This window comes from Mustela erminea, chromosome 9 (assembly GCF_009829155.1).
Source record: "Mustela erminea isolate mMusErm1 chromosome 9, mMusErm1.Pri, whole genome shotgun sequence".
NCBI classification, from domain to species: Eukaryota; Metazoa; Chordata; class Mammalia; order Carnivora; family Mustelidae; genus Mustela; species Mustela erminea.
The window spans coordinates 109,344,387-109,358,782 of record NC_045622.1 but is presented as its reverse complement, the minus strand read 5'-3'; the positions used below and the strand labels follow the sequence as shown (position 1 = coordinate 109,358,782).

General features: G+C 52.9%; 1 protein-coding gene across 9 annotated transcripts in view; it reads left to right on the top strand.

Annotated features, from left to right (window-relative positions):
- KMT5B (lysine methyltransferase 5B) overlaps positions 1–11,606 on the top strand; it is a 53,786-nt gene extending 42,180 nt beyond the window's left edge. For 8 of the 9 annotated variants that reach the window (XM_032357688.1, XM_032357687.1, XM_032357686.1 and 5 more), the window contains 2 exons: positions 481–677; positions 7,299–11,606. In XM_032357688.1, the coding sequence (XP_032213579.1) occupies positions 481–677; positions 7,299–8,782 (1,681 nt within the window). In that variant the 3' untranslated portion in view covers positions 8,783–11,606. Of the gene's footprint in view, positions 1–480; positions 678–978; positions 1,975–7,298 lie in introns of those variants that run through there. The other variant, XM_032357694.1, reaches the window with a different exon arrangement.
- Positions 11,607–14,396: the final 2,790 nt, after the last annotated feature.

Below are 14,396 nucleotides of genomic sequence, written 5' to 3'. Positions count from 1 at the left end.
ACATCGAGTTCTAAGTAATGAATTAATTTATGGAAATTCTCTGATTCCTTTTTAATTTGTTAATTCTTAATATGCAGTGTTGTAGAGGTAAGTTGCGTAGAGCAGAGCTGGAATACAATTAAAGGGTGGGTTAATTCAGCCACAATGTAGACCTGACTCTGGACTCACCAGCTTTGAAATGGAAAAATTAGTTATTTCCATCTACACCTGGACTTCAGGGTCTGGGAGTTTCTTATGGGCAGTGAATAATCAGTTGATAATAGTCACAGTAATTTGTTGTTTAAAGTTTAGAGGGTTTTCTGCATTAGTTTTCTATACATTTTTAATTCTTTTACGAGTCCTAGACTTGACAGATTTCCAGTGATTATTGAGGCCTCATCAGCGCGCCGCATCTGTTGACATGATGCGGTCGTGAGCCCTCAGCACCTGACCTTAGAGTAAGGACACTGTCTGTTTAACCTGTGCTGTTTTCTCTTTCAGACGGGGAACCGGTGCTTTTAAATCCAGAGTGGGACTGCCTGCGCCTGCTCCTGTTATCAATAGCAAATACGGACTCAGAGAGACAGATAAACGCTTAAATAGGCTTAAAAAGTTAGGTGACAGCAGCAAAAACTCAGACAGTCAATCTGTCAGCTCTAACACTGATGCAGATACCACTCAGGAAAAAAACAATGCAAGTAAGTAAGGGAGATTGATAAGCATCTGTCTTCTTTTGTTATTATTATTATCATTTTTAAAGTATTTTCACACAGTTGTCTTTCTAAAGTGTGCTTCACTTCAGTAGTTTTGATCTTTTAAATATTGAGAGAAGCTCTGGGACTCCCATGCTTCAGCAGCACCGCAAGGTTCTAGAAACGATCCGAGCATAAAAGCAGTCTGTATCCCGCCTCCAGATTCAGTCCTGTCCTCTAGACTGAACTGTCTGCTTTTCTTGAATTCCTGGTAACTGGATACTACATTCTTCATCATGTGTTCCAGGGTCGTCCTGTGTTTGAGAGAAACATTTTCAAGGTGTTAGTTTGACTGTGGCGATGGTGGTAGGTCCTACAGGAAGGCGAAGGACTGGGTGGAGGTGTGGAGGCACGTCCGTGTCCCCACGCCGAGCCAGTCCCTTAGCACACGTGACGCCAGCCCGGGCAGTTCATAGCTCTGGCCTCAAGGCTTCCACCTGCTTGTCGCTTGCTTGCCCTTTCCAACCGACCTGAGCCCGTTCACCAGACCACCAGCTCCCAGGCTCAGCGTTGCGATAGAGGAGCGTTCGGAAGGTCGCTGGTTCTCTGACGTGGTGCCCTAGCCACCACGGAAAGCCGCAAGAGAGGTGCCACGAAGAAGCCAGCCCTTAAGATACCGGTTGTGCGTGGGGGCAAGACAGTATGGAAACTGGAAACAGAACGGAGCATAAAGAGGAAAGAAAGCGGAGCCAGCCTAGCCGGGCAGAAGGAAGTGCGTCCTGTTTGTGGAACTTTGAAGTCCTGGGACCATGCTGGTGGCGGCCGGTTTCCTCTGGGTAACACCAGTTTCCTCTCGTTGCCACTAAAGCTGTAGGCGCGTTAGTCTGACTTGTTTCTGACAGGAATCAAGTTTCCACGTTTTGACTCAGTGATCCCTAGGGACACCTGTTTTGCCCTGCCAGGTGGCCATAGGTCCTTGGTAGCGCCTTGGTGCCTCTGGAAGTCGCGTTGCTTGAGGCTCCCCCCACCCCGTCTTCAGCTGTTTGCAACCCAGCGCGGTGCACCCCTCCCCTGCAGAAAACCCAGGCAAGAGGGGAAGGCCTCTCCCGCGATGGGTAACGTCATGCCGTGAGTTCCTGCGTCCACCTGCTGCTGGAGGTCAGGGGCCAGGTGTCACCCCGTAGCGGAAGAGCAGTACCGTGTTCTAGTCCAGTGTCCCTGCCCCAAGTGAGCACAAAGAGCGCAGTTAGCCCGCCACTCGCTGTTGACTGTTGGTTCTCACAATAAATGGAACATAAGCAACGTTTTGTTTCCGGAGTCTGGTTCCTTGGCGAAACTGGAGACTTGTGAAGCCCGGTTTAGAAATACATGCATGAAACACTACAGAGCGCGGACACGGCCACCACGCTGCGCACGCCGGACGGCGCTGTGACACGGGGGGCATTAACTCTATTCCTACTGTATGCATACTGAACTCAGTACACCACGGAGTCAAAAAGAGCGTAACGTAGGCAGCCACTGAAAGTGTGCCGACTACCATGTGGCCCTCTGGGGAGTATTTCTTAGTAAGCCAAATCCTCAGAAGCCTCCTAGTTGCTGGAGAGCTGTGGAGATGTCTGAGACTCAGGCCCATCCCCCGGGGTGCAGGAAGCATCCGGGTCGTCACGCCGAGCAGGCTGCAAGCGCAGAGCAAGCCGGGGTCCCTTTGACCCGGGGTCTCAGCCTCACCGAGGGGCGATGCTGCGCTCCCCAGTGATTGCCGATGGGGGGGAGCTGACGGTTCAGATCACCTTTCTGCAGGATTACAGTGGTGAGGACTGGGAGGGTGGTTGGCGCTGCCGTGGAGGGCCGGGCGCTGGAGTGGACAGACGCAGCCCCCGCTCTGGAGGAGCTGGAGGCTTACCACCAGCAGCCCTCGCAGCCCGCCCTCCGCTGGGCCGCCACCGCAGTGTCCTGTCAGGTCCCCACAGGTTTTCTTTCAGAAGGGATTGCTTTTGGTGTCTGTGTCTCGACCATAACCTCCTACCTGGTTGAAAGAAGGACTTTTTGAGATTGCAGCTGGGAGCAAAGCCCAGGCTGCCCGAACCTCTCCCAAAGGAGGCGGTGAACAGCTTGTGTGTTCTTTTTTAGAGAAACATTTCTGCCTAGTCGGGAGAAAACTTCCTTCTGCGCAGATCTCTTTTTGAAAGGTGTCTCTAGAGCCACGAGTTTGACTGTGGGCTTTAGCATCCGGAAAGAGGAGACAACAAGAAATCCATTTTCACAAGTTCAGTCCACAAGCCTGAATTTTAAGGCCATTATTAGAAGAGCGTAGTGTCTTAGGCCTCTTGTGGCTCGATGGCTAGGCCACACTCCCCCCATAGTGCCGCGAACCAGGGTGTGAGTCGTGCCAGTGCCACAGGTCGGTGTGAGGCCTGGAAGCCAAGGCGGGTGGAATAAGTTTATCTTAACTCGGGAGCGCCTGTTCTAGAGAGAGTGGACTGGGCCACCCGCTTCTCACTGTCAGCGGTCACAGACCTCACTGTCGATCTGAACCCTCCTTGAAGCTGAGCCGGTAGGATACTGCTCGGTCCTTTCCGACAGCCATTGCAGGCTGCTCCTGCCGGCCTGGGCTGGTCGTGTCCGATGGAAGGTGCTTGTTGAGCCTGACAGACTTGAACTGAACTCTACAGTCTCACTCAGGGTTTTCTGGATCTTCAAGTTCTGAAGATGCCAGGCTGTGGCCGGCCCTCATGTTCCCTTGGTTTATGGGCATAGTGTGCGTTTTTGGGGCCTTGCCAGTACCGAAGCCAGCCCGGGCGCACAGGAATCTTTGATGTCATTTCACTGTTCGTGTGGGCTGTCATTCTCGATGCGCACACAGGGCTGCCTTGTGCTTTGGAGGGCACTGTGAGGTGGCGGTGAGGGCCGTGCCGTGTGGGTCCTGTCCCCGGGAGTTAAGCACCGCCACTTAACTCTGTGGCATACTTAGTACGGTAGGTCTTGAGTCAAAGATGCCGCTCAGTCCAGATGCCAGCTCTCCCCCATTGCCGGTGGGCGACCTGAGGCACGCTCAGCCGGACGCATTCGGTTGCCCCGTGGACTTAATAGCGCTACGAAGAAGGCATGTTAGGATTGAGATCATACTGATTGGGCCATTCGCACAGCATCAGTATATAATAATTGTTAAGAATGTGTCTCTGCACCTAGAATGACTGTTTTTGATTTGTGCACTGGAGATCTGTCCCCGCCGCCAGGCCATAGAGTCGCCCCATGGTGTGGCTGCGCCGAGGCCAGAGGAGCCGCAGGGGTGCCTGATCTCTGCTGAGTCAGAGTCCTCAGTCCCTGGACAGACTCCCGTTCGTTGGCAGCGCGGCTGCTGTCTTCCTCTAGCCTACCAGCACTGTCCTCCCGAACCAGGGCAGTGTAGACCCGTCCAGGAGGACCCTTGGCGCCCGCAGGGCTCCCATCTTTGTCACATGGCTCACGTTGGCCTTCCCAGATTCTCTGGGTCTCTTCTGACCTTGGACTTGATGATCATACCTCTGCTGGGTTTTGTTGAGAAACTTTTTAAAACGAAAGTCTAGGCTGACCAGTACACGAACACGTGTAAGTGAGATCTCCGTATCAACAAATCCATAGCATCCAACACAGTCCGTTCTGTGTGGTTTAGAACACAAACACGAGCGCCCTGTGGGTGGGTCCCGCAGTTGGCTAGCCAGGGAGTCCTTTGGAAGCAGGGGTGAATTCAGAATCACCAGAAAACGAGACTCACCTAATGGATTAAGATAGAAGCCAGACTAAGGAGGATCTCAGGTGCTTTGAAAACAGAAAGGGTCATTTGTAGAAAGTCCTGAAGGTCTCCCTGAGCAAAGCATTTCTTAAGTGGAGTCTTAAAGGGGGGAGGGGACTGGCTTAGGAAAGCGTCTTCAGGGTGGAGGGAATTCATAAATGAAGACCTGGGATGCGTGTAGGACCCGAATAAGGAAAGTAGATCGTGGCTGGAGTAGGGGGTAGGAAGGAGGAATATGACCATTGTTGAAATTTTTGGATTTATTCTGAGGGCATTCGGTTACTGAAAGTCTTAAAGCCCGGCAGTGACGTGTTGTACTAGGAAAGTCACTCCAGACACAGGGTGGAGAACAGGCTGTTGGGGGAAGCGATGGGAGAGACGAGGAAAAGTAGGGGAGGGAGTCGCCGCGGTTCAGGCAGGGGGCTATGAAGCGAGAGAAGTAGATGGCCGCAGGGATGCGGCAGGAGGGGGCTCCACGGGACCTGGTGGCTGACTGGGGGAGGCGGTTAGGGAAAGCAGGAGGGCGGGGTGACCTCTCGCCGTCCGCTTGGGCAGCTGTCTGTGTGGATGGTGGTGTTCCTGAGCAGGATGGAGAATTTAGAGGGAGAGCAGCCGTGAAGCTTGATGCTGAGTTCAGTTCGGGGGGCATGTTGGCTGTGATGAGGGGTCCATCCTCGGGATGGTCTAGATGCCGGCAGGTCTGTGGTGTTACCGACCTGTCATCTAGGAGGGAGGCTGGAGAAGGTGGCTTGGGAGCTGCCGGTGCATCAGTGCTAAGAGCCATGCAGGGGGCAGGGTGGGTGCTTGTCACCCAGAGAAGGCGTGTAGTTTCCAGAGGGTCTAGGACAGCGGAGGCCTGAGGCATGCAGTTGCGGGGGGCAGAGGGCAGGGCACGTGAGAGTGTGGCCCTGTGGGAAGCCAGGGGGATGGGAGTTTTCAGGAAGACAAGCGGTGAGCAGCGTCCCGTTCTGCAGAGAAAGGAGGAGGAGGGCAGGGCTGGAGAGTGGCCGCTGGACGGCACGACAAGGTTTTCCAGGGCTGCCAGAGGCTGTCTCCCTAGCGGGACGAGCTGGATCCAGGTCGCAGCGGGCTTGCGGTCCAGCGCGTGGGGTGCGTGTGGGTTGAAGGGGTGGTGCGGGCGCGGCGCGGGAGCAGGCAGCAATATGAACAGTGAGGCTGACAGCCACCAAGTTTGGTCCTGGAGTGGTCCTTGAGGAGTCTGAGCCGAGCCGGGGGACTTCACAGTGGAGTTTGAGAAGGCCAAAGTGCCGGACGCCGGCGTGCGCTCACATCGGCAAGCACGTGTCTTCAGACCTCGTAGGAAGCCTCGTGAGCATAAAGAAATCCTATAACCAAAGAAGGCCCTGTATAGGCTCGTGTTTTAAAAAATCATTTCCAACGAGTTTGTATGATTCCGGTCCATGCGACGTCAGTTCTCCGGTCGAATGGCGCCCAAACCACGACTGCTGCTGTTCTCTAAGGACGAGTGGCTGCCTCGGGGTGGGTAGCCCATACGGAGAAGTGCCTTCTGGGTCCAGTCCAGGTGCTCGCTCCTGGGAGCTGTGCTGGTCTGGGTACCCCAGATCCTCTTATGAGACACCCTTGAGTATAGAGCCTTCTCTTCTTGCTGGTTTGCTATGTTGGGAATGCTTGTAGCGCATTCTTGTTCTCTCTCAGAAGCTACCTAGTGCTAACTTATTTGCTTAGCCATGCAGAAGGAACAGCCGCCGCCCTGGCAACCCTTGGCCAAGTCCACGGCGACAGTCTCTGCCGGGCAGTGTGCTCGGTTTACCCATAGTCAGTGTTTACTCGCCCTGTTTTCTGCTGAGAAGTGCGGGTTCTTACTTCTGTCATCTCCGCTTCCTGAGTGGATGACTCCGGGGCAGTTTGATGAGGAAGGGATTTCAGGTGGGGGCTGGGGGGGGCGATAAGGAATTGAGAAATGGACTCCTGTAAAACACTGTGCATACAGGTCCAAACAACGGAGAGAAAAACGTAAAGACAGCAGAAAGTCCCTGGTAAGGTCAAGCTCACTGCAGAGCTTAAACTTGAGTCACCCATAAGCCTTTTTGCGAATCTGATCGGGGTCCTCAGGTTGGCAATTCCCAGGAGGGTCCTTGCAGCCTTTCCATACACTTGTCCAGAGGAAGTTGGATCCCCCTTTGTCCCACGAGTGTAACTCTAGTCGCAGGCTTCTTCCTACCTCGGTTTGGTGGTTGGCAGCCGGCGGTCCCTGAAGGGATGCAGCCGAGAACGCTCTGCCGCCCCTGGAAGTCTGCTGGTCCTCGCGGAGTGGGAGCAAGAACTTTGTGTAGTGCCGCTCGTTGTGGGATTGACAGTATATAGTTCTTAGGGTCTCTCTCGCTTGTTTGAAACCACTGTGGTAGAGTGTCTGTTAGAGCTCAGCGATGACGTATTTCTGTGCTGTATTACCAGTCAAGTAATCTCCTTCCTTTGAGTCCATGAGTCACGGGATTTAGAAACCTATCTTGAATGATGTTGAGAATTTGTGAAAGAAAATCTCATTTTTCCTCAAGTTTACAAAGACTCGAAATAAGGAAAAGAAATACTTACATGTCGGACAAGTATCACAATGGGTTATGGACGAGCTCTGGGTGGAGTGCAGGTCTGTGCTGCAGGAGGTGCCGAGGTGCTCCGTAAACCGGAGGCAGCGGTTGGGAAGTTACAGGAAGGCGGCATGGGGGTGCCCGTGTGCCGGCGGAGACCAGCGGGGTCCCCTCACACGCTGCTCTGATCCAACCCTCTCGTAGCCAGCAGGTTTGGGTGGTGTGTTGAGTGCGCCTGTGTTCCCCGGACTGGTTTTCATCCTTTTTTTTTTTCTTCTTAACTCGCAGCTCCCAACCGAAAATCTTCCGTCGGTGTGAAAAAGAACAGCAAGAACAGAACATTAACGAGGCAGTCTCTGTCAAGAATTCCAGCTTCCTCCAACTCTACCTCATCTAAGCTAACTCATGTAAACAATTCCAGGGTACCAAAGAAACTGAAAAAGCCTACAAAGCCTTTACTTTCAAAGATAAAATTAAGAAATCATTGCAAACGGCTGGAGCAAAAGAGCGCTTCTAGAAAACTCGAGATGGGAAACTTAGTACTCAAAGAGCCCAAAGTAGTTCTGTATAAAAACTTACCCATTAAGAAAGAGAAGGAGCCCGAGGGACCGGCTCCGGCCGCGGCAGCCGGCGGGTGCTTAACCAGACACGCGGCGCGGGAGCACCGGGCGGGCTCCGGGCGAGGTGCCCCGCCGCTGGGGCATGGCACCCCCTGCGCCTATACCACCAGGAGGTCCGCGCGGACGAGGACGACCCCGAAGGAGCCCTCTGACCTCCCGCTGGATCCCAGCCCGTCGGACGGCTATAAGAGCGGCTCGCCAGCAGCGGGCCCGGACGGCAGTGGTGGCGAACAGCCGGCTGCCCCGGCGCAGGAGGGGGACCTGTCCCCCGGGGCGGCGCCCAGCGGGGAAGCCAAGTGTCCGAGGAGTGACAGCGGCCTGTCGAAGAAGAAATCACGGCAAGGGAAACTTGGGAAGCCGTTGGCGAAAGCTGAGGAACCTGCCGAGGGGCCGGACTCCCCTGGAGAAGCTGGCGTGGCGCCCGAGGTGCTGGGGGCCCCCTGCGAGCCGGCCGAGCACGGCGCCCCGGAACCCGCGTCCGGGGCCTACCCGGACTGGGCGCCTTCGCCCGGCGGCGGGCCGGTCGTCACGTCCGACAGCTTCAAGACGAAGGACGGCTTCAGAACTGCAAAAAGTAAAAAGAAGAGGCGAATCACCAGGTATGACGCACAGCTGATCCTGGAGAATAACTCTGGGATCCCCAAACTGACTCTTCGGAGGCGCCACGACAGCAGCAGCAAGACCAGCGACCCGGAGAGCGACGGCATGAGTTCCTCAAAGATAAGCATCAAGCTAAGCAAAGACCACGAGAGCGAGAACAACCTGTACGTAGCCAAGCTCAACAACGGCTTTAACTCAGGGGCGGGCGGCAGCGCCACGAAACTGAAGATCCAGCTGAAGCGCGACGAGGAGGGTCGGGGGCCGCACCCCGAGGGGCTCCACGAGAACGGGCTGTGCTGCGGCGACCCTCTCTCGCTGCTGGAGTCCCGCATGGAGGTGGACGACTACGGCCGCTACGGGGAGGAGAGCACGGACGAGCCGTCCTCCTCCGACGGCGGCGAGGAGGACGAGGACTACGAGGAGGACTTCGAGGACGACTTCATTCCCCTCCCTCCGGCCAAGCGCCTGCGGCTGATCGTGGGCAAGGACTCCATCGACATTGACATCTCCTCCCGGAGGAGAGAAGACCAGTCTCTGCGGCTCAACGCGTGAGCGCGGTCTCCGTTTGGCCCCGGGAACCTCCTTTAAAGAAATAAAAACCAGTTTCCGTCAGTAAGTCCTCCCCCGAGACCGCTGTAGCCGCGCTTCCCTGGCCTCCACTGAGCAGCGTCCTGCTGTAGAACGTGTACAGCCCGCTGACTCTCCCGAAGTCCGATTTGTGCACATTTTTATTGTACTTTCTAAATAGCCTTCCTACGTGCAATTCTGAGTTAGAGGGAAAGCCCAGTTGTAAAATAAAGGCTCCAGCGAAATTGTACAGTGATAGCGACTTTCCACACGGGACGTTGAAAACAATAATGTGGCTACACAATTTTCTTTTTCCCTTTTTTTTTTTTTCCTCTTCCCTTTTTTTTTTTTTTTAACCAAGAGCATCAACTGGCTCTTTAATATATGACTAAACAATAATTTAAAACAAATCATAGTAGCAGCATATTAAGGTTTTCTAGTATATGCTAATATCACCAGCAATGATCTTTGGCTTTTTGATTTATTTGCTAGATGTCCCCCCCACCTCGGAGTTTTGTCACTTTCACACTGTCCGCTGGCCCAGGTGTACTGTGCGTGGCCTTGCTCAAAAGAGCAAACCATCGGTCGGGAGTCGAATTGGTTTCTTTAAAAAAAAAAAAAAAAAAGTACAATGACACGCGTGACCGCTCACTTTCCAGTACGTTGTCTGTACGAGAGCGCGGTGTGGAGGACAAGTTCCGAGTCCGTGTATTTATTGCTTGTCATGTAAATTAAAGACCTTGTATTTAACACTTTTCGATCCTTTTAGATAAAATTGTTCTTTGCAAGAATGATTGGTGCTTATTTTTTCAAAACTTTGCTGTGAACAATGTGATGACAACAGGCAACATTTATCTAATGAACTACAGCTCTCTTAATTTGGGTCTTCAAGGTTTCTGTTGCACTTGTAAAATGCTACAAGGAATATTAAAAACTCTATTCACTTTAACTTATAATAGTTTATGAAATAAAAACATGAGTCACAGCTTTTGTTCTGTGGTAACCTATAAAAATGTTTGTCTTTGAAATTCAATGTAAAGAACTGAGAACAATGTATATGTTGTAAATATTTGTGTGTTGTGAGAAATTTTTGTCATAAGAAATTAAAAGAACTTACCAGGAAGGTTTTTAAGTTTAGAAATATTCATGCCAATAAAATAGGAGATTATAAAATATATAGTTTTAAGCACTGCATCAGTGGGAGTTCTTGGCTTATGTTAGTTTATGTATGAAAATATCAAAGATTTTTTGACTATATTATCAGTTAAACGAAAAGAGGAGTCAGATTTAATTTGTTTTTTTTTTTAAGCACTTTGAGAAGAGAAATTAATTTTAAGTAACTTAATGAGCAAAGTTTTGATTACTACTTTATGTTCAATACCAACCTTTCATTTCTCTGGATTATTTTACAAATCATTGGACAAAGAATTTGGGAATATAAAACTGTAGCAGGTGTTTGACGCCAGTGGGTCTCCTTATTTCTGGGAAATGTGTACGTGTACTTTCAGATATACAGTGTTCCTGAGTAAGATCGATTTAGGGGATTCGTGTAGTGTCTATAGAAAAGTAGCCCATGTCTTAAGATATTAAAAGGAATCTGCCCGTAACAAAAAGTCCAGTGGAGAAAACCTCAATGCTTACTCTTACTTTTGGTGATTCCTGCTGGTTGCCAGGTTCTGGGGAACATCCTTTAAACTGAGTCCCATAAAACAATGGCCAATAGGGGTTCCATGTAGAAATTAATAATATTCATAAAAGTGTTTGCAATGTAGAGTTTTTGTTTCTCCTCACGTTCTTTTAAGGAGTTACTCGTGTGGTCTTAACGTCGCCTCATTCCCGTCTGTCCCATGCAGGTCACCCCTCAGGTAGTGTGGAGGGCAGGTGCAGACCCGCTTCCCTGCCACATCCCCCGCCCCCGCCCCTGCTCCGCGTGTGGTCCGTCCCCGGATTCGAAGCAGAACAGTTCCCCCCGGTTCTGTCCCGAGGCCCTCAGAGCGCATTGTGGACCACATCTGTCCTCACATTGTCCCTCGGGGGAGAAGTGTGAGTCTCCAGCCACTGAGGAAGGTCGAGCATAGACTCCGTGTCTGGAAAGTACCAGAAAGCTGTGGGCCACCCCTTACACTCCCGCCTTAGTGTGGAGCATGTCGAAGAGGTTCAGAGACTTAAGTCTCAGACCATCTCCCGGAATATCAGCGACAGCCATTTCAGGACTTTCCCCCTAAAGGGAAAAGTCACAAAATACCACATTTCTCCATTTCGAAGCTTGATTTTAGTAACTTATTTACGTTTTTCGAGGCTGACCTTCCCCAGGGGCCCCAGCAGCGGAGCCCTGGGGTCGGGGTGCACAAACCTTTCAGGGAAACCTGATTTCCATTTTTCCAGGTGGGGGCCTCGGAGCTGCTCGGGCTCCGCCGTGGAACTTCCCTGTGTGCGATGGCGAGAGCCACACACGGGTGACACGGTGACCACTTGGAAGAGGCTGCGTTCCATACAACTTCAAGCTTGAGCTTGCGCAATGATTCGTAAAGATTTTGGCATTGTAAGAATTAGGAGATGATCATAAAAATACATGTAAAGTGTTCGATTTTCAATCATTTTTCAAATTACTGTTTTAAATTGTTTTGCTGAGTTGTAATACCTTTGAGATACAATGTATTCCTTGTACTGAAAGAATGAAAAAAAGGACTTTTTCAGCATTTGAGGTAAGTTCTTTAACGTTTCATTAAAAACATTTTTTACAAATATTTTGTACATGCACTTGCAGTATTGAGGTTAATCATTTTAATAAATTCGGAAATTGAAACAATGTGGCCAGTGTTCGCTGTATCTGAGAAGGAAGGATCTAAGGGGTGCCTTTCAGCACAAGACTTCCGTTTCAAGTAGGATTGGTCAAGTGGAAGGTGTGCAAGCTTTCCAGCATCTGCGAGTTAGAGTTAGCCGAACTGAGCCGCTGCCTGTGTCCCGGCCTCCCATTTGCTGCCGGTGCCGCTCCTTTTGTTGAAAAGACGGGAAAGCAGTCCTTGTCTCCAGGGGAGGCTCCCCTCCAACCCCCCCCCCCCCGCCCTCCGACCCCACACTGCGCAACTCCCAAGGGCTGGGTTTCTACCCTCTCTGAATGGACAAAACCGGCCTATCGGGTGGCGTGGGTCCTCTGTCCTCCTAGTTACTGTAGCAAAACCCGATTGAGGGGAGACGTGGGCCTGGCTTAGGAGTCGGGGGGCAGGAGTTGGTCCAGCCCTGCTGCATCTGAGGGGCCCTGGGCGAGCTGCCAGCCCCCCCCCCCAAAAAAAACCTCTGCAGCACCGCGAAGTCCCCGTGGATGCCTGAGGCAGGCAGGGTGGGTGACGCAGCATGGACCGGAGAGCGCTGATGTCCCCATTGAAACTGCCGCCTCCGCCCGGCTTCATTCCCGCCCACTACCCGGTGGCAGCTAGCTTGCAGCATGCTGCCCGGAGCCCTGTGTGGTTTCGTCCCTCAAGTGCCAGCTCTGACACTGGTGCACACCCAGTCATGCTTGCTTCCAAGCCCAGAGGCGCTTTGGTAACCCCAAGCTTCCAGTAAGCGAGGCCCTGGCCTGCGAGGGTGACGCAGTCTCCAGCGTCTCCCTCCCCGAGGTCAAGAGCATGGGCACTGCTTGCATTCACTAGTGGGGAAGCCCGTTGGAAAAGCGATTTTGAGTCCTTCGGAAGGGGCGGGGCGTGTGGATGGGCAGGGTTGGGGACGGGGCCTCCCGCCAGGGCCACCCCCGCCCCCCGTTACTGCACCTCCCAGGGCATCAGGTTTGTGTTCACGGAAACTGTTGCAAAAGCCTCCGATCTGGGGGCCCCAAGATGGCCTGCAGCCTCCTGTGGTGACTTGGGTCACAGTCTTTGAAAGAAAATCTGTCTGTTCCCAGATCCTGTTTTCTCCTTGTCAAATGCGTGAGTTTTTCTGCTAAGTTCAATCGATCAAGACTTCTCTTTTTTGGGGGTACCCCTCCCCCCAACTGAGTCTGCTCCACCGTGGGGCCGCTCACACACCAGAAGGCTGGCAGGGGATGTGCACGTGGCCGGCCAGTCCGAGACCCTGGCCGGCGCGATCCCTAGTGACCTAGAGTAAGGCTGCATTTCTTTAATACTGCTTGAGCACCTAGTCTGTATTAGTGCGGGGGCAAGAGGTGTAATTAATTAAAACCCTGGGAGCAGGTGACAGTGACCTAGGAGAGGGGACCAGAGCGCCCGGCCCCTCCCCCCACCAGGACCTAGAAGAGGGCAACAGGGTCTTCCCGGAGGAGCCGGCCCGGTGGGGAGAGCGGAAGCAGCTGGGAGGGCAGGTGGCCTTAAGGCGGGGGTTTGTGTGGTTAATGAGGGACAAGCACAGTGAGATGAGAAACTTCCACGGGGGATGAGTTCACAAAAGGGAAGGTGGGGGAGTTATTCAGAGTCTGGGGGAGGCGGGCTGGCCTTAGTCTGGGTCAGTCTTCCCTGGTAACAAGAGGAACGAGGCGGAGCTGTGGGGGGGCCAGTTCCGGCAATGAAAGTTTCTGTTTTGTCTGTAAACAGGAGGCGAGGGCCCTCAGAGCTTCAGGAGCAAGAAGGAGATCCAAAGTCGAGAAAGGAAAAGCAAGCCAACTCTCCAAACGCAGCTCAATTCATTATGGAAACATTTACCAATTACTTTCTAGGTACTGGACTGTGTTCTAGACACCCCTGGAACCAAGGCAGAGGGGCACAGCTCTTCTCAGCCCTGGTGCGAGACTCTAACCCAGGTGGCGGTAGGGTGGGGGTGGGGGGCAAGATAGAGGGCTCGGGGGGTGGGGCAGGAGAGGGCTTGAATGAAGAGTCCCGGAGAGTGTACCAGTTAAGGAAGAGAAGAAGAGTCTGTGGCCTGAGTGGGCCCCTAGTCAGGGACAGTACAGTCACCCGAGGCCTGGAGATGCACCTGTGGTCAGAGAACGAACAAGCTAGTGGGAGGGGAGGAGGTTGTGGCCAGAGCGGGCCCTCAGAGGTTCGGAGGGACTGCCTTTAACTGATGGCAAAGACGCTGATGGGGCCTGAGAGAGAGTGTCCTGGTTCTGGGAGACCAAGACATTGGGCAGAACCAAAGTCACTCAAGATGACAGCTGACACCCTTTCCTGTGAGTCCTGGGAACCACTAGCTGGAAGCAGCCTGCAGGGGATAAACACGGGGAGGTCCCCTACTCAGGGACGGGGGTGCCTTGCTGAAAGGGAGGTGAGCAAATGCTCAGAAATTTTGTTTCAGTGAATGAGTCAGCCTGCTTGAGGCCACAGGTTGCAGGGCCAGACCTGCCCAGACCTGGCCAGGTCGCAGGGCCAGACCCAGCTCCAAGGTCCTGGGTGCTTTTGGATGCATGCCTGGAGAGCACTAGCAAGAGTTCCAGAGCCAAGGGTCACTGGGCCAGCCCATGTCGCAAGGCCCCGGCTTCCCAGGTTAACTCTGGAAAGTTCCGTGGATGACAAATGGTAATCACTGCCTTTTACCCTCCTTTCCATGCAGTTATACGGGGCCAGGGGAACTTTGCCCGGAGGTTATCATGCAGATAAGCACGGTGACCTAACCCCACGAGTGGAATAGACTCCGGCGCTTGAGAAGTGTG